Below are 27,512 nucleotides of genomic sequence, written 5' to 3'. Positions count from 1 at the left end.
AATGTAAGTGTTGTGAATACTGAGAATAATATTGTTGCTGTGATTACCTCTTAAGATTGTAAGTAGTAGTCATATGGTAAAAAGGGAGAGAGATGAAAAAAAAAGAAGAAAACAAATCGAACCTCTAATTATAGCTAGCGTCACAATTGTCTTGACTCAATGAAGTTTTAATAATTATTCCTTTCGAATGCGAGAACGATCGAGGTTTAGCCTAATCGTTCGTTTAGTGGGTGAAAGGTCATTCATATTACGTTTGCGTGCGAGTGAGATCGAATGGGTGTTTAATGTGTACATGCACAAAATTGAAAATTTGCAAAAAATTATTGTAATAATCGACGTTAAATGAAAAGCAAACATTGGTATTTAAATAAAAGTTATTGGAATTTTCTCAAATAATGTGTACAAATTCATCATTTCCTTTTCCTGATAACTACAAATTTTCAACATTATATAAATATGATCAATAAGGTTTGTCTTATAAATGGTTCTTTATTTCTTATTTCATACATAATTTACATGTATAAAATTTGAACGAAAAGCGTTCTGGATAAGTTTCATTATTTTCTGTAAAGTCATTGAAATAATTTTTTCTTTTTTTAACAAACAAAATATGTATAAAAGACTAAGTTTTAACAGTCAATTTTGTTTGGTAATGACATAATTATAAATGTGTAACATTTTAGTCAATAACTTTTCAGTTCGTGCATGCGTTTTTCCACATAAAACGTTTGCATGCTCAAATCTTTATAATATTTTTTTGGTTTAATAAAAAACAGGAGGATTGTGGAAAGTCTGATATTCGGCTTCATATCTTCGTCTACTGAAGATAGCAGTTCTTTCAGTATATCTGGCAGTATTTGGCGTCGACGGAGGAAAAGGAAGTCTGTTCAAGTTATTGGAATATTGCCTGAAAATTCCAACAATTACAATGAACGCCCAAGATAAGGTGAGTATAATATCTGAAAAATCAAAGAATGAATCATTCAAGTGTACAATGTACATAGTCATTGCTGCGTTAATTTCCAAGTGTATCAAATTATTTTCTTACCATTGCGTTGAAATGGAGGCTGAATCACGGCGTACTTGAAATCATCGTCCGTCGATCGTCTGATACTATTGATCAATATGTATTTAAGATTCGATCCAACATAGTAATCCACGGCTAGGATGGACACGTAAGATCCTAAAATAGTGAAGCACAGGATATTTCCTATGAGCGGCACAACGCTGAACACGAGGAAAGTCATAACGACAAAAGTCGTGAATATAAGCCAGTAATAAGAGTCCATTTCTAGGTACCATGCTCCAGCTGTAAAGAAGGGCATATAATTTTAGTGAAACACAAGTCGGCACAGTTGCGTCATTTACTATCAAAGTTGGCAGCAAGCTTTTTTTCCGCAATCCATTAGTCGAAAGTTGTTTCGTACGCGCATCAGAATGATCGAGAGGAAGAAATTGCATCGTTATCGGGTAAGATCGGCGATATCGTCAAAGGATGAAAGAGCAGCGCATAAATGTACTGCTACACGGCCCTTTTGTAACGGAGTTTCGGTATCTAGATCGATCAAATTTGCCGTAGTAAAAGAAAGGTCGGCGTTGGCTTGGGTCGGATAGGCGCAGTCGAGCCGTGAAGCGTGTAATCCCAATAACTCGGGATATACTAAATAAATACGCGGGGACACAATTAGGTAAATGTGAATTTTCTATGAGTCGCTTAAGGCAAACGAGCTGCGCAGCCTAAATAAAAAGAGAGAGAGAGAGAGAGAGAGAGAGAGAGAGAGAGAGAGAGAAGCGTTCGGGCGCGCAGGGGCTACTATATTCACGACAACTACTCATTACAGTCTTTCCTCGACTGCGCACATACACAGACACATATTTATATACGTGTATGCACGCGAGGGATAAAAGTAGTAGAACTGCTCGGTCTCTCGCGCGCGCGCGAGGGTGGCCGAGGGTACGATGAGCCGACGCCGCCGCCAATGCCACCGTGTGCCGCGACTTTATGGTGAGAAAGGCGGGATAGGCGCGTACTCGCTCGCAATCGAGGGATTCTGAATTTCCGCATGAGCGAGCATCATTGATAGAAACTACGGGGGAGCCGTATACCGCACAATCCGATTCTCTGTCTTTCTCTCTCTCTCTCTCTTTCGCTATACGTGTGTGTATATATGTGCTGTTGCTGCTGCCGCTGCTTCATCCCTTTGCCCAACTTGGCATGCTAACTCTAGCGGGGTTGCGAGAGCGCGCGCGCGATTCTATATCGGCCCCCCCGCATGTTAAGCTGAATTCCATTATTTTTTTATATTTCTACATTTTCTTAAAAAAAAAAAGATAAAAAGCATATTCCACGCTTCTTCGATACAGCTTTGAAAAATGTAATAATAAAAAATCGAACCGAGCAATGGATTACGGAAAGCGTCGTTATCTTTCACCTACCTGGTACAGCGAAGTAAAATATGTAGAAAAAGAACGACCCCAGCGTGACGCCGGTGAGAGTCAACGAAGGAATTGGACTACTCCAAGACATCCATAACAGCAGCCATAAAGAGCTCATCACTATTCCAGTGATCATTCCTATAACGATGATACCTAAACCCAAAGTGGACGTTATAGATGTTACGATTTTCATGTAATACAGATTGGCAGATGTGAAGATTTAACCTACCTGTAAGGTTGAATGTTTCGTAGTATAGACCGATGGTGTAGCCAATATAACCACCGAACAACAGTCCCAAGAGTATCATCGAGGTTTTGAAGAAATTTTGTCCACGCATCGCGACAAATACTCCGATGAAAAACACCAGAGCGCTCAAAACTTTTGTGAATGCATTGGCTGCAACAAGACAAGCGTTTGCTAAATTACAATACCTCGATCGTTTGACATACATAAGAGGAAAATGTTAGTACTTAGATAGGAACAGGAGTTAGCCCAGGAAGAACTGTCACATCCGTAAGTAACGATTGGTACGTAAGCCGAAGAAGCTTCTCCGAAATACGCGACCATACCGTACACCGATCCGGTACCGGGGTAAACACTGTATATCCGCCTCATAGCCGAGTTGAATATCGATCCTGGGATCTATATGTGGATTACAATCAAAGCTCAGTTACCATGATTATGCAAGAAATTTTAGATGGGCTCGCGAGAAATTTATTAATGTTTAATGGATATTAGTCACATGAAAGGTTTTTTTTTCGTTAGTGTAAAAATTTCAAGCATTAATGACAAATGTATTGGAGTGAATTTGATCATGAGTATTTTTTTTCATTCAACTCACAAGGGCGGCATTCTTTTCGATATCCGACACTGTGAGCATATTTGCAATGGATGTAAAGTAAGTAACGTTGCTGAAATCGTGCTCAGGCATGTACATTCTATAGGCATCGTGAGCGATAGGAAACTTTTCACATGACAGTTGGAGACCTCCGACTGGTGGTATGGATGCCGGTTGCGCATCCACAGTTATTGTCTTATCATTAAAGGTAAGCTTTTGAAAAGGAGACTTTTCAACATTGAACTCCATGTTGCAACCACCTGGCTGAGGAGCTAAAGAATTTATTAAAATTTAATAACTTCAGATTATTTTAAAAATTATGCAATATAAATTCAAAAAAATTTTTAAATAGTTTAAACTATTAATTTTATAATGTCAAGCTGCTTAAATAAAATATATAATAATAATTTTATGTTACTTGTTAAATTTTTATTAAAATTGTATACTTGAATACTAAAAAATAAAATTGAATACTAATGTTAAGCTGATTAAATAAAACCTATATAATAATAATTTTATGTTACTTGTTGAATATTTAATAAAATTGAATACTTCCTAAAATATCTCATTTAAAATGAAAATATAAATACTACATTCATGATTGAACATTAAAATTTGGCAAAAATATTTGTACAAGCCATACTTGAAAATATTTAACTTAAAGCATATGTAGTACAATGATTTAAAAATAAAATTGATTAATAGTCAATAGGTATTGTAAATGTCAAAACCTTTCTTACCATCTTTGGTGTAGGCTAAAATAGCTATAAGACTCTCAACACTCTCAGAATTTGTATTTGAAACTCGTACAACTGCATTGGTAGCTGCATTCGTTTCAATTAAAAGTCCAATATTTGAACCATTGACATGATTTCCAGTTAAATGATCACTTACAGCTACGTCATAAGACATGGACACATTGTGCATATATGTATGCACTTGTATAATAACAAAATATACATCACTAGGTATATCGGTAGCTTGAATTTTAAAGTTAGCATTTCCATCAATGGATACTAATTGCAAAAATGCTTCATCATTATCGCTGGAACTGTTATAAGTCTTTAAAGATATAGATGTGATAGTTCCATCTACAAAAATATAATATTCATTATTATTGTTTACATGCTAATCATTCACAATTATTTATAAGTACATTTTTCATAATAACTACAATAACATTTTTGAAATACTCATCATGTTGCTTAACTTTACAAGTTCTTCAGATTCACAACAGATTGTTATGCAAATTAGAACCGACTGTAAACAACTGCGGAGTTTTCAGTATATTTTGAGGTTAACCGACTCACCTGTCACTCGATTCACTGTGGATGGCAATTCGAGAGCTGAAGTACACAAGACTAGTAGTGAAAAAATAAGTAGATTCGCTAATTTACAAGTCTCCATTGTAACGAAAATTTTAGACTGTAATACACATAAAACTTTTATCTCATTCTGTCGATTATTTGTCGTGAGCACACACTTGCGCTCAATATTATACAAAGACTAGAGGGAAGAAAGCAGCAGCAGACTGTTTATTGCGTGATAGTCACCAGTCGCGACTCTCTGCACGATCGCCAATCTGTTTGACGCATGTTGTGCCTATCTCGCGCTACGATGCCGGTTTATAATTATCTACACTCGAGGGCATATGTGTAGCTTCAAGTCAGATATATCGAAGACATTTATTTTTAAGTGATTCGAAATGCTGACCAAAGAGCGGACACGATTTTCGTTTTAATTCAGACGCACATGGCACTTGTTTATTGTGTCCTTCCGGTCATAATAAAAAGGGAAGTCACCGGAGACTTCGAGTATCGACCAACGTATAATGGAATTTGAGTATGGTGTGAATCAAAAATAAACCATTAATATACTTAATCTAATCGTGTGGGAAAATAGATTCTCTCATCGATTTCAATTAAAGAATCGGACAAGGGAATTAGAATTACGTTTGGCATGCATTAAGTCCATTCAAAACCTCGCGTCATCGACCGGGTATTTGGAATAAATCGTGTGCGGTAGCAATCGAATTATACGTTTGGAATATTTACGAAAGAAACAAAGTGAGAAAAAGTCAAGACGATAAGAGCCAGTCAGTCAGTCGCGAGTGGCAGTCGACGATACATATTAGTCATCGCTCGCGTTAGCTGATAATGTCTATAAGAAAAGCCGATTAGCGCCTTGTGCCGTATCGGTGCGCGCGGCAAGTGGCAATGCCAACACACGTACATACACATACATGACATGCGACGTTGTGTATAGGTATAACGTATCAGCGAACCCGCAACAGTCAACCGCAACTAGCTCTCACAAGCAAAGTAATTCATCATTGCTTCAGAGCCCAGTCGACGGCTCTGTGGAAACTCGTTACGAACTTCCCTCTCCGCGGTGTGTGTGGTGCCTGTTGCAGCAGCAGCAGCACAACACGAGGAGCGCGCGCGGACAGCGTCCGAGAAAATAGTTACGATATATAGATATAGGTACGGGCTGCTTTCAGCACAGTGATACGAGCGGCCAGAGTTAGCGGTCCGTATCACCGTACATTACGTATATACATCACCCTCGTCCGCACTACTGCAAGCAAGCCACGAGGTGTACTCAATAATAATAGTCGGCCAGCAACGAGGGCTGTCACCGAGCGTCGTCTGCAAGTTTTTAAATTTAGTGGCGCGCATCGAGCTGCAGGTGGAGCGACGGTCGAGTCCGAGCGCAGCAGCAGCAGGCCTGGCAAGATGTCTCCACTCTCAAAGCCTCGCGACGTATAGTAGTCAACACGCTAGCCAAAGCGGCCGATCAATGAAACGGCCGAGCGCCCGAGCCTCGCCAGCAGTAGCAGCAGCAGCAGTCTACATCTACACATTACGGAGCGAGTGGGGCGCACTTTAGTTCGCGCGCAGACCGCCCGTTCACTGTCCCGTGCAGAGGGGCCTCGATCGCTGGCGCTGCCTCCGTCAGCGAGCGCATATAAACGTATAGTAGTCTGCTCTCGCTTCCAGCAGTATACTACATACATACATACATATATAGTGCACAGCAGCAGCAGCCCAGTGTGTACATATAGTGTACTGGAGTCGTGTGCTGGTGTGTGGGTGTTTCGGGAGCCCGAGTCGTGTGCCAGCCAGTATAAGCTCGTGTGCGTGCGTGTGAATGCGAGCGAGCCAAGCTTGTGTGCGTGCTCGTCGTGCGTATATACGTGCCCCAAAGTGTCGTGTGTGCTACGCGCTGCTAGCTTGTGCTGGCCCGTGGGTAAGTCGCTGCTGCTGTAACCCAGCAGACGGTGTGTGTGCCGTGGTTGTTGTTGTTGTTGTTGTTGTTGAGTGCAGTGTCCAGAAGGGTCCCGCGGCCCGGCTGAATGGGCCATGGGCAAGGACCAGGAGCTGCTCGAGGCGGCCAGGAACGGCAACGTAGCCGTCGTCGATAAGATCCTGGGACAACGTGCGAAGAGGAGTGGTCCCCTTGCAAGGTGGGTGTGCTTTAATATTCAGCTACTACTGCTATACATTGTATTACCATCCTCATACGCGTTTCGTTGCTCTCCTTCATTCTTTCGTCGCGTTTTGCTCGAGACCTCTGCCGATCCCTTTAAAAAAGAAAGGACGAGCAGAACGACGTCGTAAAAACGCAGAGCCTCGAGAGGATGACACTTGCCCCTCGTGTCAAGCTGTCAAACAGCGGGTGGTTATAACCTCGCTCAGCTGTCGAATTATCATCGCCTTTATCGCTCGGGGTCTAGCTCCTACCCATATATGGAATAGGACGTCTAGAATATATCGCATACGCGTTACGGTGTGTGGGTGCCATGTACCCATCCTTGACGCGCGTGCACTATAGGTATATGTATATATGTCTACGAGAGCCACCTAACCTACGGAGAGTTTCGTTTACGAGCGTAGGTGCGGGCGTCCGTATGCATGTTTATGTGGCTGCATGGGTGTGTGGGTGTCTTTCACTGGATGCGCACACCCATACCTGCACGGAGCACGGGAGAGCGTACGCTCGCGCCTGTAGTACGCGCGGTTGTACTACTATATGCGCCGCGTAAAGCTGTACACACAGCACTCGAGTCTCGAGCAGCAGCAGCAGTGTGAAAGTTTTTTTTTTATTATCGCGCAGCTCCGTAACACAGAGAGAAAGATTCGTCGTCGGACTGTGGCGACTCCGAAGGATATGCCCTCGCTTTCGCAAAAGCCGCGAAATTATCACGAGCTCGAGACGTGCCTGCCTGCCCGGCCGAGGCCTTTTGAATATATAATAATAATACGCGCAAGAATTCGATTGCGGCTGCTGTTGCATTTAGGTTAAATAAGAAGCAGCAAGTCGTGTGTATCGGCGCTCGAATATGTGTTTCACGAGTAACAGAGAAAGAGAGAGAGACGTGCGTTATCGTGGCCAGGCGCTTTATACGCCCCTAAATACGCCGCCGCTGATGCGGCTTTTGTCGTCGTACATACACACACATACACATAGGCCAGCAGCAGCAGTCGACCTTTTGTTTTTCACGTTCTCGTTGAGTCGCTGCTCCAATTTCTGTGCGTGACGTCTCTCGACCGCTCACCACCGCACCACAGTATGTGGACAGATTTCCCCTATATAAATTATATTGTATATTGTACACAAAGATCATTGACATTCCTTCGGGCTTCCGATACACGCAACTCTCGGCATCGGTTTCTCGATTGTCATTTAAATGAAAAAAAAAATACAAGCTCGCCTGCAGCGCATTAGACATTATCGGTCAATTACTTATTCGAGAGATCACGTTGTATCTCTCGTCGCGCATAGTCAGCCGTCAACACTCGTATGACACTCTCCACCGCCACACACACACATGTTCTTTGTCATGTTGCGTTCATCTGCTGCCGCTCCGGCCAGTACAGGCGTTACTTTAATAATGTGTTCGATGATTCATCGACGCCGAAGCTCTCGCGTGGCGAGCGTGCTCGCGACTACTTAAAACACGTACGCACGGCTTTATCTATTCTTTAATAGGCCTTATGTACGACTTTTAAATCTCCATCTGTGTACATTATGCGGGTTTCTCCTTACCACACATGTGAATGGCGCAAGCGATTCTCCCATAATTGCGACCAAGTGAGAAAAGGTTATCAGGCTTAATTACACACGAAGAAGGTGCCAGAGTAATTATAAAGTCATAGAATGGAATTATCATAATTCGATTCTTGTCAACAAGTGTATTTAAACCGTGTAATAGGATATGCCTGAACGGCGCCTGGAAAGCTCTTTATCTAATCTCGTATGTACGATCGAAACATTCGACGGAGAGCTGGCCAAGTGCGCTGCCGGATATATATAATATCGACGTAATGTATATAGGAATGGATGCTGCGCGCAGCGCACAGCGCGTGTCCTACTTTTGCGAGCAAGGCTCGGCTACAACTACTACCTATATACATACTGTGTATGGGCGAGCGGCGTGGAGCAAGCACATTGCCGAAAGATAAATATAACAAGCCCGTGAGCAGGCGCGCGCGCGAGCGCACGACGACAAACGCGCAGCTTGCAGAGGAAAAGACGACGACGACGACGACGACGACGACGACGATCATCGCGCCGCCCGGCGTGTGCGCGAGGATGTGCTTTGGCCAGGTCCCATTTTCCGCTGTGCTCTTTGCGTATATGGTATACCTATATAGTACGATGCTGCCGGTGAAACGAGGTTAATGCAGCGCGTACACAAACGCGCGTACATATTTTAGCCGGATATCGGGGTCGAGCTGCTGCTGCTGCTTCTACTGCCAGTTGCGCTTCACTGGGTCAACGCCGCCGCCGACGACGACGACGTACGTCTATACGTAACTCGTACGCATCTATAGAGTAGTGTGCACTAGCCTGCACCACTGCTGCATCTGTGTATGTGTGTATGTGCAGCTTCCAGCGCGCTGCTTTTTCTTGCGCCAGCCAACCCACTGAGCCATATATATATATATTTGTACGTATACGCGGGCGCATGTTCACGAAATTCCATCGTCGTAATCGCAAGCCGCTTGCGCGATCGATCCGCCGGTGTTGAAGTGTAGCTAGTATGTTGTAGTAGTAGTAGTACGTGCAGCACGTAAAGTTCCCCCCTTTTCGATTGTCGTCCTCTCGAGTCTCTCTCTCTCTCTCGCTCCTTAAGGCGTAAACAGCCTCTTGTACTACTACTCGCTACTTCGAGTCAACCTGACTCTCGCCCAATGCACCTCGCACGCGCTCCCGTTTTCCTCCCTACATGCACGCGGGAATATATTACTATATGTATAATACGTACTCCGCAGCTTTACCTCGCAGCTCGTACAGAACTTACACATTTTTCACTTACGACTCCGCAACTTTTTCATTTTCTAATTCCAACAACGCGAGCTGCGGGCGTGTTATGTACCACACTGCCATGCACACACGTATCTCATATTAGACTCGTGAGCTACTTTTTTTTTTCACCGAGACTCGCTGACACGTTTTCACGCTTGCGGCTGGAATTCGCTAACTGTCACGCATCTGTCGTTAAGCCGCTAACTCGAGCTCGCTGAATGAACATACTTTTTTTCGACAATTATTGGACTAGTTTTCATGTTCTTTATGCTCGCGCCCAGAACTCATTTTTCACTTTTCCATCTAAATGGCACACGTGTTTTGCTTTCATCCCAGTTGCTCTCAATTTCTCATTAATTCGAGGACATCTTTTTCTGCGCTAATTATTCGAATCGTTTGAAATGCCATAAATGAAAATTGGGACCGATGAAACTTGATAATTACGATTTCACTTTGTTGCTTAATAAAAAAAGAAGGATAATGATAATAATAATAGTAAATGTTTGATCGGATAAAAAATTACACATAATAATTATACTTACATTCAATCAAATAATTTTAAAAATCATCAAAATTCATTTTCGTACGTCAAACATTACTTCATCAATGTAAAATTCACAAATTAATAAATTTAAAGTGATAAAAAATCTTGATATGACACTCGAGTACGTTATTTTCCAACAGACACGAGTATCTTCGTACATTAAATGTGATAAATTTGACCTCTACGTACAAGTATTGAAGCGCAGGTATACGTCGAATGCTTTGAATATTTTTACAATGACATTTTTCGTTTATCTATTCTATTATAAAATGTGCAGTATTTCTTAATTCTGTCACATACTAGTATAAAAAATAGTTATCATAAGTACAATATAATAGTTACAAATATTAATTTTAATCAATATTGAGTAATATATAAGTATAGTCGATGATGTCATGCTAATGACCCTCAACCTTTTGTTTTAGTTTTTACTTTGTCATCCTTTTATAGACAAATTTTTGACCGTTAATTTTGCCTCATTGACCCAATCACCTTATTCATTGTACCTCTCGAGGTCTTTTTTATGAAAGATTACCTATTCAAGCATCAGAAAATTTATTCCACTTGAAAAAATGTGTCAAGAATTTCCAATATCAGTTAAATCAAAAATTTGAAATGTGTGTTTGAGCTATACTTAATAATCAATTAGGGATTTGAAATTTAGGACTTGAAAAAAGCTTTGGCATTCAAGTATAATAAAATTAAGGTAATTTTTTAAAATATCATTAGAGTAATCTGTTTCATTAAACCCTAATAGCTATAGGTGCGAAAGTTAATAAAGATTACCTTCAAAGAAGACATTAAAAATTGCTTTATTTATAATAAATAAAGATAATTTTAATTTCTTTGTTGAATTTGCTGTGCTATGACATATACAATTATTTTTACCTTGCCACTTGCAGATTTACAAATAAAAGTACTCGCCATCTGGTGGTGAAGATTTAGACTGTTGTTATCGTATTTAAAGTAGTTTAAAATTGGTTTTTTGAAACTCAAATTTTTTAAATGATTAAATTATCATTTTCAGGTCATTTAAAATGCGCTGAATAACTTTAATATGATTGTAATGGAAAAATTGTCAACAATAAGCCAATTAATGCTTAAGAATTTAAAAAAAATTTAAATGATCTTTTTTAGTCATAAATGAAAATTTCTATCACAGTCCTCTTTACTTGCTTTGAAAGTTGATTTCTCATAAATTGTTAACGTAAAAAATTACGTAAAAGCTTTGTACCTGAAAATTTCTTAAACTAGTTTCTTAAACTAGGTTCTCAAACTATATTTTTAGAAGTTTATTCAATTATACGCCAATGAAACTTTTCTTGCGCATTATTTCTAACAAATAATAGTTAATTTACAATGACTTGCAATCAGGAGTTCATTCAATCTGCGTGGTATGTTTATGAACATGAATGATAATAAAACAAAAGTATCATTTTTCCGAAAAAATTAAAATTACTTACTTGGATGAATGCCAATAATGAATCAAATAATCTGATTGGAAAAAAACATAGTATTACTGAAAAAATAAAAAACGGGTCAGTAAAATGAAAAAAAAAGTTTCAATATCAATGTAAATACTATGAGCATATAAATATCACAAATAACAAACGAGCTTGCGATGCAATTAATATTTAAAAAAAATGTAATCGACTTAAAAGACTTGCACTTATTGCGCTTGAACAGCGTGGCACTTCGTTAAAGCTCGATCAAATAATAAAAGAGAGAGAGGGGGTGGGTGGAGGAAAGGGGGGAAGCGAGAGAAGGCGATAATCTGTGCAGTTTCAGCGTTGCAAGCGAGTGAGTTCGTTAAAAAGAGCCACGCAGCAAGGGAGCCGATCGTTCGCAGGTGGGTGCGTAAGCGTGTGCAGTATAGCAATAGAGCTTCGCAGCAGCACAGGAGCACTGACATGAAGGAGGTGCCTAAATTAAGTGCAAACTAACAATCGCAAAAGCGCCGCGCGCACAAGGCGCGCGTATATGCGAGAGAGAGAAGCGTATGTGCCATGACCCCCGGCGTATGCTCAGAGGCGCGTAAAGATAATTGGACCAGCCATGGCTCGCTCAGGCCACGGCTAGCACAATAACGCAAAGGTATATAGAGCTCTGAGCAGAGCATAGGTGTCCTATCGCCGTGCACGTAGACGAGTGAGAGAGAAAGAGAGAGAACAGCAAGACTGAAGCGACGAGCTCATGTGTGTGCGCGAATGTGTATACATACATCGGAGATTCGCGTGCATATTTAGAGCTCGCAACGTATACAAACACACAATTATTCGAGTCCAACGGCTATAAGAACGTCTCTTAGCAGCCTGTAATTTATTTGTCTTTGCGACAACAGCCCCGCGCCAACATTCAGCCCTTAATTAAGTGGCACTAGAGGTGCATATAGAAACACTCGCATTCTCTCTGTCTCTCTTTCTCTTTTTTGTTCCGAGAGAAAACGCGCTCCAACGGTTAAGAAAAGTATGTTAACTTTAGGGGACGTTCGTGGATTCGCTCGTAACGAGCACAATATGTTTAGTTGGCAAGTAACTTCATCTGTACTTGTTTTTTGATTTTGCTGCTATACGTACACGTGTAAATTATTATGCCCCAATACTTAACTATTACTTCAATTTTGTTTTCCCCCCAATAAAGTGTTGATTTCAAACCTCAAGGTTTTTCCGTTGCATTGAATCTTAATTTACCTGAATCAAACTTGAAATAAGTTTTTAAATGTAAACTTATTTGATTAAAAAGTGATCCATTAGTTTTATACCCTGAGACTAATAGTTTAAAATGAATGAGATGAATAATTATGCTCTAGTGCTCATATTTCATAATGTTATTCTTCACCTTGATTTCAGTTCCCGATTTCAAAATGAATTTTCAAAAAATTAACTTTATTAGGGGGTAGATTAAAGATGCTACAAAAAAGAAAGACTACGAGAATGAATTATTGGTAGGAGAAATATAGAGGCACTTTTGCTCAGAAGTTGCACGAAGAAGTTTTGATTAGAGACTTTTTTTGTATGAACAGACGAAGTAATACTGCTGAAGTTTCATGATTAATAAGATATATAGTGCACACATCAAAATAATTAGTTCCACCAATACTTTTATTACAAGAATAAACTACATGACATTTTTGTTTATACAAGATTTATTTAAATTCATACGCAGGTTAATATAAAGTTCATTTTTGTTTACCATTATAGAAAAATCATTGTTCAGTTTTAAAATATTCATTATCATTCTGTACTTTAAATACTGCGGCATTAGTCATTGCAAAATATTCTTTTTTTAGTATTGATGATTCACAGTCTCTTGAATGAAGTTATTGTGTTGCTTATATTATTTTATTGCTACAATTAGTATGTTTTTTGATCGTAAGTTACTTCAATCATTCAATACTTTTTCCGATCAAAATGAATCATAAGCCAACAAAAAAGTTCGCAATACCACTCTAGTTATTTCTTCATTTTTATCATATAGACAAGCAGTTATCCAACACACAATTTTTCTAACACAATTCTAATAAATTTGTAATAGAATTGTATTACAAAATCATCGAATATAGAAAATATCCTGTCGATACGCCAAAAAAAAACTTGTAACGAAATCGAATAATGGCATAGAAAAACAACACAGAAAAGCTGCGAGTACATATGCATAAAAGTAGCAGCGGCACTAAAGCAGAGTGCGCCACGTGTCTGTACCTCTCGAATAAATTCGTATTCATCGTTATTCGAAATTGCGTGAGCGACTGATGCATTGCGCTACAAGTATACGGCTTATACTTTGATTTTTGATGTTTCCCTACAATAGATCACAGGAAAGCCGACCCGACGACGCCAAGGGGAAAAACGCAAGGGCTGCGCTCGAAATCGAATTAATATACGATTCTACGATTGACGACTAACACGACACGCGACACAAGTGCTCCTTTATTATACATTTCGATGACGTTTTGTACTTTTTTCTATAACATCTTTTCTCACGTCTCTTGCCTACCTCGTTGCGGCCTCGTTTCGCTTATTTTCTTTTGCAACTTGCATCAACAATAGTACAGCCTTTTTAACGACTTTTAAAAATCAAGTACAGGTGTTGTATACGCTAGTTCTTACTTATAAATATTTCTTTGATGATAATTGTGATCTTGGCTTTAGTTCTTTACATTGCATCATCGGATTTGTTTATATAGTAGCCTATAATTTAATAGCTTGAATCATTTTAGTCATAACTATTGCAACTTTTTTTATTTCTTGCTGAGTTGATGATAATCGATGATAAATATTACGTTTATTGTGCTAGATTAGTTTGGTTTTGTGTACCCATGTAATATATCAATGTGCCAGTCACGTTTTAATGACATATTCGTCATAAGTTGCTGTCACCAAAGTTAAGTCTAGGGAGCAGTTTATGTGTACAAATAGGGGGAGTCTATCGAGTAAAGGAAGGGTCGTTTCTATTTGAAAAGGTTATATAAGTTTAGGACAAATATAGATCTTGGTAATAATAGTACCGTATGACATCTAATATTCTTCAGAAGAAGAAAAACAAACTTTGGTTTGAATGAAACATACTTCAATTTTGCTTTTACTATCGTAATGCAGATATGAAAAATGGTTTAATCATAAATAAATATTGAAAAGTGATATTTATCAACTTTAACGAAGATTCAATCAAAATTGATAATTCGCGATGCAAATCTTTATTATATTTATTTGGAAATTTTTTTGAAATAACCATTTTCATAATGTATACATTATACATTAGCACTATTACACCATCAATGGAGAAAAATGGTCATAGCAAATATTATTACGTTGTACTGTTGACAATTTTTACTATGTTGGGTGGATTATCCACGGCATATGACTCAATTGGCACACGTTGCAACTGCAAGATTACTAATAAGATTTTCTAGTTCAATAGCGAAGTTCGTCAACAATCATGACGATTGCAAGGGGTGCTACTTTGTAGACGTGATGCGTATAAACGCGGGTACACGAAAAAGAGAGAGAGCGAGGTAGGGCATCGGAAGTCGTGGACAAATACGGATGTAGATTATATACAGCGCAGAAGCTTGCATCATCCCGCGGGAGTTGACTGGGCACGAGATGTAGATATAGCAGAGTGACAATAGAACGAAACAACAAGAACATGTGTCGAGCGGAATATCGGCTATTGCCGCGGATAGCTTCGTTAGCGAAGCTCGCTAAACAAACGAAAAGCGAGCCTGCCATATTTTGTACCCTCTCCCTACAGTTTATGTATTTGTGCATTCATACATTCATATTAATACCCTTAACTTTTAGTGCAGAGAAATATCTCTCAATAATTAAATTATAAAGCACTCTAGTGGGCTGCAATTTTGATAATAAAAACGTATTGTAATTGATTTGCAAAAAAAATATTTAAAAACAAATGGACACATTTTTTCCTTTTCCTTTATAATGCTCAATTTAAATATTATTTTATTCAAAATACATATAATACAATAATACAATAATGTAAAAGTAGTTAGAAAAAACTAATGGTAACATTCCCTAAATAGAGGAATTTTTCGTTACAGTTTACGCAGAGGTCCTGGTGCTAATGTACAAGATTCTAGTGGTTATTCGGCGCTTCATCATGCAGCTCTTAACGGTCACAGGTAAAAATTAAATTTCAGCGCAGTCAAAGAATTGACTCAACTGGAGGATTATTTACAAACGAAATTACATTAAATTTTCTTTTAAATTAGATTCATTAAAATTTCAAAGTTTTTGCTTTCTTGTGTCACTTATAAATTATACAATGAAATTTTTCTCTTCAATTCCTTTCAATATTTAATAACTCGTGAATTTTAAACCGACATTTAACCATTCTAATTATCTCATGATATATCCAGGGAAGTGGTGAAGTTGCTTTTGCAATACGAAGCATCGACCAATATAGTCGATTCGAAGGGCTCGTCTCCGCTTCATTTAGCAGCATGGTCCGGCAACTCGGAAATAGTGAAATTAATTCTGACTCAAGGACCATCAGTGCCAAATGTCAACCTACTGGTAAATATAATTTCTCTATCTAAGAGCCCCGGAATCCGGCGGCTCCCTTTATTGTACAAACCCTGAACTCGACGGAAATTCTAATTATTTGTCTTAGACCAAGGATACGGAGTCGCCATTGCATTGCGCTGCACAGTACGGACACACAGAAGTCGTAGGCCAATTGTTACAGGCAGGATGCGATCCTAGTATCCGCAACAGCCGAGGGGAATCGGCGCTGGATTTAGCTGCTCAGTATGGCAGGTAAATTACGCAAAGCTCATCTTATTAATTTTCAATCAATAAAATAATAAAAGAACAATGCAATGAAACGTTAATATCTCTTGCAGGTTGGAAACAGTCGAGTTGTTGGTACGAGCTCATCCTGAATTAATTCAGTCTCTGCGAAGTTCCTCATCTTCATTGATCTTCCCTCACACACCTTTACATTTAGCATCACGCAATGGGCACCGGTAAGAATTATTTATTTTTTTATTAAAATTTTCACATGCCTAAGTGATTAAGACTAAAAACAAATCTTGGAAGTATTAGAAAGTATTTATTAGTATGAAGAACTAATTTAGATTGAGATTTAAGGAATTAAATATTGACTCGTGCGAGCTGTCATATAATTTTGACTGTTTTATTGAATAATTCGATAAGGTTGATTGAATGATTGAATAATTTTCACTTCACGCGTTCATGTCAAGAAGCTATCTAGATGAGCGTACATAATATGCTTGTATTAATGTACATAAAATGCATAAATTTACGCCGTTACCGTTATTCAATAGAAATAGCTTCAATAATTATTAAATTTATCATTGATAAATAATGCATTAATTAAATTTCGGTAAACAATCCATAAAATAAGAATAGAATTTCTCGTTGCGACAACTTGCAAGCTCAATACATGAATGTGAAAGATAAAAGGCAAGATATATTGGAACTAGCTATATAATTGCAAACGATGTCGAACTAAGATTGTCAAGATCAAGTTGTTGAGCTATATAGCTCGCTGTTACAAAACTTGTATACGTCCGGTAAAGAAAGCTCGGTTGGTTTCATCTCTGCTTGCGAAACTGGCCATCGGTACATCATACGTTTGCCACATCCAGAATAGGCATATAGATAGCAAGCGCAACCAAATCAGTAGCAGCAGTCGTCGAGCTAGCCCGGTGTAAAGCTCTGACTTTCGGAGAATGTGTCGCGCGCAAACAAACGCCATAGTAGTAACAAACGTACAGAGAGAGAGAGAGAGAGCCGCTATATCTGCGCCTGGGATCGTTGGCCAACGCGAACACACAAATAGATAGATAGATGGATGCGATAGATACAGACAGATAGATAAATGGAGGAAGCAAGGAAATAGACACAGATAAACCAGCAAGCGAGACGCGAGGGAGGGTAAGAGGAGGCGCGGGCAGAGGAGAGGAGAATATACATGTGGAATCAGAGCCGGAGGATAAAGCGCCGGATGAGAGTCAATCCGTAAGCTCGTTGCGTAATCACGACGGTTCAATATTACGAAGGTAGACACGAACTGCGTGTCGATATATATGCTCGCGCGTGCACGTGTGTGTGTGTGTGTGTGTATGTGGCATCACTATAGTAGTTCAGTCGTTGGGCTCTATGATGCTTGCATCGGCCCCGATGAGTTCATCCTCTGGCCTCTTCGCCAATCCTCGTTCGCGCGCGAATCGCCCGCACACAGCTCTCGCTCTCTCTGTGCTTGCCGTTGTTGCAGCTCGTGCCGTCCGCTCTGCCTATAGCAGAGATCGCATTAGCTCACGAATCTACATGCGAATCCCGAGGTAGAGGGAGAGATCACCAAACCGGGATCACACACCTCCGCATGCAACCCACTATCTCTCTCGCTCTCTGTTGTATATATGCATATAGCTCGGCGTTGATCGTACATGGAATACCGCCTGCTGCCACTGTCAATGGTGGTGGTGGTGGTGGTGGTGGTGCTACTGGTTAGCTTTGGATTTTCGACTGGAGCGTTCGGCTTGTGACATACCAGACACTCGCTACTCTCCATATATATGTATTTCTCTCGTGACGCGGGGCTGCCCAAAGTCCATATATACACCAACACGTTCCCAACCCTCGATACATATTTCTTCAATGTATATATCCATGCACCAACGTGTGCATATACTTCATTAAGCGCTCGCTTGGTACACACTCTCCACTCCACTTCTCTATTATTGCTTCTGCGTTTCGGATTCAATATTTGATGAGATTTCATCATTGAAGCTCTTCGTCTACACTGGTTTATGTAAATTTCAGCTTAATTTTGTCTTGTTTTTTTTTGTTTTTGAGCTATTGGTCACTCGAACCAACATCGAATTAACCATCGGCTAAGTTTAAATTCTATCATCGATACACCTGTACTATAGGAAATTTCGATCTACATAGGTCCTAAGAATTTTTGAAAAGCGCGACAGGGCTGCATTATATTGGCATGGGGAAACTTAGTTCCGAGTGTACGAGCAAAAGTGGAAAGCCGCGTGCAAATGGCAAATCCGCTCATCGAATATAATATCGGGGCCTATCGCGCTTACAGAATCGACAGCGAATCTACGAAGCTTCCGCAACTATTACAGAGAGCAACAGAGAAAAGGTCGCGCGGGCGGGGGCGAAAGAGAGCTAGCTGCTGCGGAGCGAGGGCGCGAGTCCAGCTCGATGGTGCGTGGCACTTAACATCGCGGTGATGGACCGTGCGCGCCATATACACAGCAGCAGCACTATATGTGTATACACAGAGCATTGGTAATCCGGCTGGTAAGCCTTTAAAATAATCTGCCTGTGTATAAACGCGTATACAACGCGTACAGCATGCAGAGCGGCAGCACAGCCGAGGCGAGCATCGCGCGTGTATTGTGTGTGGGTGTGTGTATAGGCGCAGAGTCCAGCTCTCGTATATACGAGAGAGAATCGAAATGTAATCGGGCATCGCATGACGGCCATTTTTTTGCCGGCCGGTCAACGGTGCCGGCAACGAGGTATATAGAATCAGCAGTAGCGGCACTGCCCAACTGCAGCGGCGTCGGCTGTTAATCGCTTTAACGACGCTTCGCTTATAATGCGATCGTTTCCACCGGTGCTTCGTTGCGCGCTTTGCCAGGCTATAGCTAGAGCCAGGCTCTCTCTCGCTCGACCGTTTTCGTTCCACGGGATACAACTCGTATGATAGTTACAACAGATTTCATCCCTGCCCTGCTCTGGCAGGGGGATATACTTTTGCTTCCGCAAATTCCAAATTCGAAAATACGAAACTGCGACGCGCAGTGCTGCAGGTTCGCGTGCAGAGCCTGCTGCAGCGTTGCTGCTGCTGTCGATCGCTTTACCGCACGGCTCAATGATCCACCGCCAACCGCAGCAGCTGACACTTTATTACCGAGAATTTCCGATCGCGTTCGGATGAGCCTTTTAATAGCTCCCGCGAAATTCAATTTATGAATCGATTTTCCAATTGCCAGCGCCGATTTAGAACGTAGAAACTATAATACTATGGAATATGCTAATCGATAATACGCATGTGTAATGAAACCGATTTCCACGATTTTTGCAGTGCCTGCGTGGAGGTGCTACTCGACGCGGGGGTGGACGTCAACACGCGGACATCGGCGGGCACGGCGCTGCACGAGGCCGCCCTGTGCGGCAAGGTCGAAGTCGTGCGGACGCTGCTGGACCGCGGCGTCGACCTCAACATCAAGGACTCCCGGCGCAACACGGTGCTCGATTTACTCAGCCAATTCCCGGCTCACGTTACGCAGGACATAACGGCTGTTATCAAACGTAAGTTTTTTTTTATACATATTAACACAAAGCTCAAGCATTTTAGGATTATTAAATAGCGAGTTCAAAACCTGATGGCTTCTTTTTTCAACCACCAATAGGTTACCGTTTATCTTCTGGAATTGAATGCGACGGAGACAGCGAGAATCTGCCGCCGATACCGGTTCAGCGCAATGAATCAGTCAGCAGTCCGTACGAGAACGTGCGGCCGGGCGACGATTATTCCCCGGCGGAAGGATCATCGCCCACGAGGTGGCCGGCCTACCACAAGCCTCGAGATTTGTAAGTTCGCCTCTGGCATTTTTGACTAATTCTTTTTTTATTATTATTCTACCTTGATCTACGAAACTAAACATTTGCCATTATTGCTTTTTGGCGTCATTTTTCTTGATTAAAAAAAGAAAACATCTCAATCGTATTCAACTCATTACTAATATCTTCATGTAATCACTTTGTCGTACATGTATCACGCATCAACTCATTCTTCAAACGTTCCACAATACATATCATCATAATGACTGCATTATACTCACGCTTATAAATTGTTATTGTAAATTGATTATTCAAATTTTTTACTGTCTTGCTTATAATCGTAATCATTCATTGCTTTTATATACATAACAAAATGAGCATGCCAGTCAATATATTTCACTCCACAGTATAAACCAGCAAGCGAATCAAGAAAATCATTCATTCGTTCCATTAAAAATAATCATGTATTGAAACAAAAACCCTCCATCGGATCTTTTTCTACCAAAATTGCCTCTAACCCTGCAAACAAGTTCTGCAACTTCGTATGCGTAATAATAATTAATTAACTGCGATCAATTTAAGTACTACCGGCCACGAAGCAGCGCGCGAACCAGAGAAATGACTGCACGTACGCAGAGCGTTTTTGCTTCTCGAATGCCGCGCGCGAGGGGAATATACCCAGTGCGCGCGTGGGTGGCGCGGACATTTGGTTTAGAAAAGGAGGAACGAGTCGAGTCGGTTCATCCTGCAGCGATGAGCATCGGGCACACACATTCATTTTTAGGAGCCTATATAGCGTGCGCGCAGGAGAAAAAGAGAGCATTTTATGCTCTACACGTATATACAGATGTATGTATGTGTCTATGCTCGACCCTCAGCGATTTTAATCTCAATCTTTCTCCGGGAGCAGGAGCTTTTCCCTAGCAGAGCAGAGTTCTCCGCCACCGCTGCCATTACGCGCACGCTGTGGAGTCAGCTCGAGCGTACACGTTGCCGCGTCGCTGAGCTTGCTGCCTTCTCTCGTTCTCTCTCTCTCTCTCTCTCTCTTTCTCTTGTACTCTTCTCTCTTTTCATAGATATATACGTACGAGTGTTGTATGCGCTCTTTCTGTCTGTCTCTCTCTCTTGCGCGCAGTCGGCAGCCGTAGGTAGTAGTGGGTAGCTTGCGTCGTCCCAACGACAGCAACCGTTCGTCTTTTTTCGAAAAAAGCAGCTACCCGAGAGAGAGAGTGTATAAGTGTACGTATACGTACATAGTCGACCACCGCCGTAGAAAAGAGAGAAAGCGAGGAAAATTCGCTTTCCGCACTCAGCACCGCGCGCGCGCTCACCTTCGTGTGTGTGTGTGCTACTCGCTCGTCGTCGTCGTCGTATACGCTTGGGCCGCCACCGCAACCCATGCTGCGTGCTGGCTGGTAATATTTTACACGACTTTCGCGAATCCGTACAGAACTCGTTACTCTTTGTGTGCAAATATGCATCTGCCCTCATTAAAATCATTTTTTATCTTCGCAGACTCCGCGCGCGCTCGCTATTTTTCAGCAATGAGAATGTAACTGTTCTCGCTCTCTCTCTTCTCAACCCCCTGCTCGAGTCCAGGAGCATTTTTTATACGCGCTAGCATTCTAAAAAGTCATCAAGCAGACATGATTTCTGTATACAGTTCTTCGAGCAGGTGCCGAGTTCACGCGCACAAATTAAAATGAAACTTCCGTTTTAGACCTCAGCTTTTTTTCACGAGTAGTAACATCCCCTTAATTTCGTTATGAGGACATGAAGCGCCAACTTAAACGATCGCTAAATTTGTAAAAGTTTTTTTTTTCTTATACGAAAAACTTTACCGAATACATCGATAAAATTATAGAGTCGAAAGTTTTTTCTAACTTGAAATAGTCTGCAATATTTAAAGAATTTTTCTGACTAGCAAGTGTAACGAGCAGTAAAAGATGACGAATATGATGCAAATATGTGCGTAAAAGAAAATTTAAAAACTAAAGTGTTTGAATAATACGTCAGAGCGTTTAATAGATTAGTTCTTTCTTCTTCTTTTCCACGCGCGTCCAGCGGACTTGACGTTTCAATAGAAAACTGCTAATGGTATTTTATTGACTGGCTTCGTGACTTCTATTTGTTTAATAATAATATTTATTGAGCTAAAACTACGATTTAAATACCGATGACTACATAGCGTGGCTTTGAAAATACATGTGATGAGTGCAAATATGCGCTCGAATCGTATGAACAAACTAAAACTCGCTTATCGAGTAAAATTAAATCGATACTCCATCGACGTCCTCAATTGAATTTCGTTCTACAATTGTCGTTCGTATCCTTCATGGTTGTAAGATTTTTAATTCGAGTCAAGTCGAGCGCTCGTCTACTAATAAAAAAAACAACAACGTTTTACACTCGAAAACAAATGACACGTGCTCGTTGCATCACGTCATCGCATCAAACAATTCATGAATTATTGTATTAGCGAAAAGAATAGCAATTGTTTCACGCAAGGCAAACCACGAGCTTGCACGCTGCTTTTTTGATCACATCTAGTCGTCATCAGTCGCCAGTATCAGCAGCAGCAAACAGCAGCGCGATATTGTAATACATCCAGTTGTTATACATGCGAGCGAGTAGAGGCAGAAATCAAGCGACATATCATGGCCCAAACCAAAAAAAAAAAAACAGAAAAAAAATAAATGTTAGCGATGCCTATAATCGAGTATAAATGAATTGGACGTTTCAGTGAGGAGGACGATTATTACGGCGAAACGTTGGACGTCGGGGCATGGCAATACCTCAGTAGTCGCCAGCGCACCGAGGACGGCTCCGATCTCAGCTCCGTCTTTGACAGTGTTCTTATGTCCATGTCCGACACATTGAATTCGATTAATACCCTTGCATCAGATCAAACACCCGAAGACAGACCATCATATAACACTAATTTGATCACAACACCGTCACGAGACACTCTACGGTATGCTCAGTACCGAAAGTGCATGCGACTTGGTTATTTTTTTTTTCAATTTTTTTTTTGGTTTCTCTGTGTTCTTTAGCCATCTTTACGCTCATTTCATTCAACTATACTCTTCCTTCTCTCATTTCCCTCTCATTAACCAAACAAACTCTATCATTACAAATTATACTTTAAGTAGAATAGTTGGGTTTTTATAAAAATATGAATTATAATTTGTTACCTTTTGTAAAGTTGAAATAAAGTTTCTTGTTTTTTAAGAATTTGGTAGTTGTGAATGAATAAATTATTAGAGTATACTTTGAAGCAAAATTGTAGTAAATGTATAATAGTTTTGAAACTTGCATACAGTACCTTTTGAACTCTACAAATTTTTTAAACAAGAGCAAAGGTAAGTTACGAAGCGCGTATACGAGTACAAAGAGTAAAGGAACAGATAGATCGCTGAACAAGCGTTGTTCGATATAGTCTTTAATTAGATCGTAAGTCTGCGACGTGCTACGAAGGCTACGCAAGGCCATTACCGAAGCCTATAAATAATTGTCTCAACTCGATCGTATCGATTCTCTCTGTAGGAATTCGGATAGCGGCCTGTACCAGACTCCACCGGCCCCGAGAGCCCTGACGGACACGACGAGCGCCGGCTACGCCTCGGAGGATCAGCTGTCGATGACGTTGCCGGGCAGCGGATACTACGGCTACTCCGCCGCGTCTCGCGAGTCCGATCAACTGAGCGTCTCCTCGTCGTCGAGCTTCGGTGGACCGAGCCCGCGGGAACGACGCTGCGTGCCCACCAGCGCCACCGGCATTTACCTGCCGATGGCTCCGCTCAGCAGCAGTCAAGCGACGAGCAACAAAATATCGGTGAGTTTATATGATTCTGTACACGATTAGCTGCTTAAATTATCATTTTTACCTCGTTTTTCTCTACTCGCATTTATAAACTGGGCGTGTATAATACGAATCTGCATTCGTTGCGCACGCAATGATTAATAAATCATAAACTGGGTGACGGACCAAGCGCGAGACCGAGCACAAAATCAGTACCGAAACGAAGTAAAATTGGACGACAGCAGTTTGTTTACAGCGCGACAACGGAATAATTGTATTTGTAATATTTGCATTGGATTATTTGTTATTTAAAGCAGGCTTCAATTACTCTCTTTTCCATATTACTACGGCTCAAATCGTTTGAATTTATCAATTATTATTCGCGCATCACATATGTATGACGAGAGAGAGAATATCATTAATATTTAAATGTGATGAAAATGCGCGCGTATTCTTTTCCAAAAAGGCGCTTGGATAGAGAGTTTCATTATGCATACGCTGATAAACAATTATTGGATTATTTAAGAGAGCTTGTTTGAGCGTCCAATACGTTAAATTAAATATGTAATAATGCTTATTCATCAACGTGTAAACTGCATAGTAAAGAGAAAAGATCGAATCGAATGGCGAAAAAAATGACGACGCACTTACGAGTGGAAGTACCATAATGAAATACGAATGGACTGGGGCGAAATATAAAATACCTATAACACACTAACTGCTTACTTTTACCAACTAACTACTGCTTACTGCTACTAATTACGCACCAACGACTGGACCGGCTTTCGCATGACGAAATGTTTCTTTTTTACTTATGCATAGAATGGCGGCATGCCGTCGAATTTACAGCCCACACCGCCGAAGAAGCCACCCCGTCGCAATCTGTCCGTGTCGCCGACGCACACACAGGCATCGACTCAGAGCGATGGCCAGCCAACGCCGATGAACTACGAGTACATGTTCATGGCGAGAACCGGCCGAGGCCACAACGCACCGCTCCTCGATCTCGAGGAGCTGCAGACGCGGCGCCAACAGCTGCGTCACGTGACGCGCAGCGTCGACCAGTACGTGGACATGAAGTCGAACTTTGGCCATCAGCGGAATCACAGTCAGGATAGCAAGAAGGCGGACAGCGACGTCGAGCCGGTTGCCATCACGGCGATCACGGATGGCAATCGTTCATTGAGGATAGCGAATCCGCGGAGAAAATTGCGCAGACACACGTACGGTCGTTCGAGCTACGAGAATCACTCGGTGCAGCAGCAGGATGCCAGCGACAAGTCGCCGTGCAACAGCGAGCCTGGTGCCCCTCGAGATCGTACCTACATCTCCAACGCCTTCATCGCGGTCAAATCGTCGCAGGAGAGCTTGGTCGACGAGTGCGAAAAAACCACTCCTCGTCCAAAGGAGCAACCGGCGACACCACAAAAACAGCAGCAGCAACAGCCACAAGAGGTTTGCACCGACAAACGCCTGAAACGAGTGCAGAATCTGCAGATACCTACCAGTCCGACGCATTATGCACAACCACCAACGCCCGATCATCCACCGCCATCGGCTATTCAAGCCGAAAAGTCCATCCACGACCGAATTCGTCCGCTGAGTGAGGTGAGTTTTCTTAGCTTTATTTTTAATATTATAAAATTCTTGAGGACTCAAAATTTATATAGGAAAATTAAAGCTCGAATGAGCAGAATTAAAAAGTACGAGAGCAATAGCAAGACAGGAGAATTTCGAACATACAGCGGAAAAAAGCTCGTTCATCGAGTTCGAGCTTTAAACCTATACATAATTAAAACTGGGGGCATCGAATTGCCCAGGAACTTGAGCATGAACGTTTTTATCCTAGCTGCATACCCGAAGAATGCCTAAGGAGAAGTCAGCATTGCTCCACGCGACACTTGGGTCGTCGAGGGGTAGGAAGTCGAGCACGCAGGGGGGAAGGGATGTATACTACTATACTATATATTCGTCTAAAGAGAGAGAGCTGGAACGCGTTTAATATACAAGTCCTGCACGGCGTTTGATCTCTGACGCGATTTACGAGGATGCGCGACTCAAGAGCAAGAGCTAGAGAGAGAGCGAGATACTCATCTGCGGTTAGCACTGGCTGTGGCTGGCGGTGCAGCAGTGTGCAGGCGTCGTTTGCGCGCGCGCCTAATCCTTGTGATCGCTCTGCTGTGAGACTGATTCAGTTCATACGAGATGCTCTCTCTCACTCACTCTCTCACTGTGTGTATGTGCGTGCGCCTGTATGCACGTGTATACGCCGAGTTGCAGTCAAGACGACGACGATGACGACGACTGCTACGTTGACGACGACACCACCCTCGTAGCCCCGAGCACATCCCTGTGTATATGGCACGGCTCTTTTCGCGACGTCTTGCTTATGTGTGTGTGCGAGTACGCGTGTGTACGTCTGAATACACGGAAAATGAAAGTACCTACGCTCTCTTTGCCACTGAGCCTCTCTCTCTCTCTCTCTCTCTCTCTCTCTCTCTCTCTCTCTCTCTCTCTCTCATTCTCTTTCTTGGTGCAGCCTGACACGCTGTTCACTCCTCACCCTTTTGGAAGTACTGCTGCGCGCACACGACGACGGCGTTTGACGATGCTGCTGCACACGCCTGACGAGGTCTTCTACACCTGAATGCCACAGCTCCTTATATTCGTATATGCACATGACTCGTGGCATTTTTCCCTGACTCTATCTTTCTTTCTCGCTCCGTCTCTTGCTCTTGCTATCTCTCCTTCTCTATCTCGTGTACACGAAGAAACCCATGCGTACCTTAATATCGCGTTCATCCTGTGAAGAGGCAGCAGCTTCTACACAGTCGTCATATATATATAGAGAGAGAACGACTTTGATGCTTTTGCTTCGGTCCCGTCTTATATACATGCATCTCAGATAGTAAGAGAGAGAGAGAGAGAAAGAGAGTCGTCGGGAGATCGTTGACGATTCGCTGCGATGGCTCCACGCCGAGTTTCGTGTGTGTGTGTGCAGTTCGTACAGAGCTCGACAAACACGCGGTCTCTTTCCTTACAAACGTACCGCGGGCGCGCGCGTAAACTGCATTCATTCGATCCCCCAAGACAGCTTTTAGACGCGCGCGTGCTCGCCTCCCTCGCTTTGTGTATAATTAAAAATGGCAAGCCCCGGAATCTTTCATTCGGAAAACATTCTTAGGCTTCGATACTAATATTTTCAGGCAAATGACTGCATTCATGCGTTCGTGCTCCATAGTACAGTTTTTGCTCATTTCTGCGTATTTTGGAACGTCTTATTTTTACTTGTCTCAGAATTTAACTCTGCGCCCAAACCCGTTCTGCTGCATTAATTATAACATGATTAAAGCACGAAACTCAAATGAATAATAATAAATCGCTTGAATATGCAATAAAACTATGTAGACAAATATACAACATTTAGATTTATATCGGTCCATCTGATACTAATATAGTCTAGTCACAAGCTTAATAAAATATGGGGAAAAAAAAATTACACGGAA

General features: G+C 41.5%; 2 protein-coding genes across 6 annotated transcripts in view; one reads left to right on the top strand and one right to left on the bottom strand.

Moving 5' to 3' along the window:
• Positions 1 to 519: 519 nt before the first annotated feature.
• LOC106655178 (transmembrane 7 superfamily member 3-like) lies at positions 520 to 4,857 on the bottom strand. The gene is made up of 8 exons (XM_014375423.2): positions 4,586 to 4,857; positions 4,016 to 4,366; positions 3,279 to 3,547; positions 2,908 to 3,079; positions 2,666 to 2,833; positions 2,437 to 2,589; positions 1,049 to 1,309; positions 520 to 959 (listed from the first exon to the last, which is right to left on the bottom strand). Exons 1-8 carry the CDS (start codon positions 4,680 to 4,682, stop codon positions 763 to 765), a joined length of 1,668 nt encoding a protein of 555 aa, XP_014230909.1. The 5' UTR covers positions 4,683 to 4,857; the 3' UTR covers positions 520 to 762.
• An 823-nt stretch (positions 4,858 to 5,680) lies between these two features.
• Positions 5,681 to 27,512, top strand: part of LOC106657239 (ankyrin repeat and sterile alpha motif domain-containing protein 1B) — a 45,824-nt gene continuing 23,992 nt past the window's right edge. Inside the window, exons 1-10 of one of the 5 annotated variants that reach the window (XM_023462898.1) lie at positions 5,681 to 6,741; positions 15,674 to 15,772; positions 16,010 to 16,166; positions 16,264 to 16,409; positions 16,496 to 16,618; positions 19,726 to 19,952; positions 20,054 to 20,234; positions 22,948 to 23,178; positions 23,751 to 24,039; positions 24,856 to 25,614. In XM_023462898.1, coding sequence (XP_023318666.1) covers positions 6,638 to 6,741; positions 15,674 to 15,772; positions 16,010 to 16,166; positions 16,264 to 16,409; positions 16,496 to 16,618; positions 19,726 to 19,952; positions 20,054 to 20,234; positions 22,948 to 23,178; positions 23,751 to 24,039; positions 24,856 to 25,614 — 2,316 coding nt within the window. In that variant the 5' untranslated portion in view covers positions 5,681 to 6,637. Of the gene's footprint in view, positions 6,742 to 15,673; positions 15,773 to 16,009; positions 16,167 to 16,263; positions 16,410 to 16,495; positions 16,619 to 19,725; positions 19,953 to 20,053; positions 20,235 to 22,947; positions 23,179 to 23,750; positions 24,040 to 24,828; positions 25,615 to 27,512 lie in introns of all 5 variants that reach the window. The other 4 variants (XM_023462896.1, XM_023462899.1, XM_023462897.1 and 1 more) reach the window with 4 other exon arrangements.

This window comes from Trichogramma pretiosum, unplaced genomic scaffold (genome assembly GCF_000599845.2).
Source record: "Trichogramma pretiosum strain Unisexual culture from Peru unplaced genomic scaffold, Tpre_2.0 scaffold1, whole genome shotgun sequence".
Lineage (NCBI taxonomy): Eukaryota > Metazoa > Arthropoda > Insecta > Hymenoptera > Trichogrammatidae > Trichogramma > Trichogramma pretiosum.
This window is presented reverse-complemented; position numbering and strand designations above follow the sequence as displayed.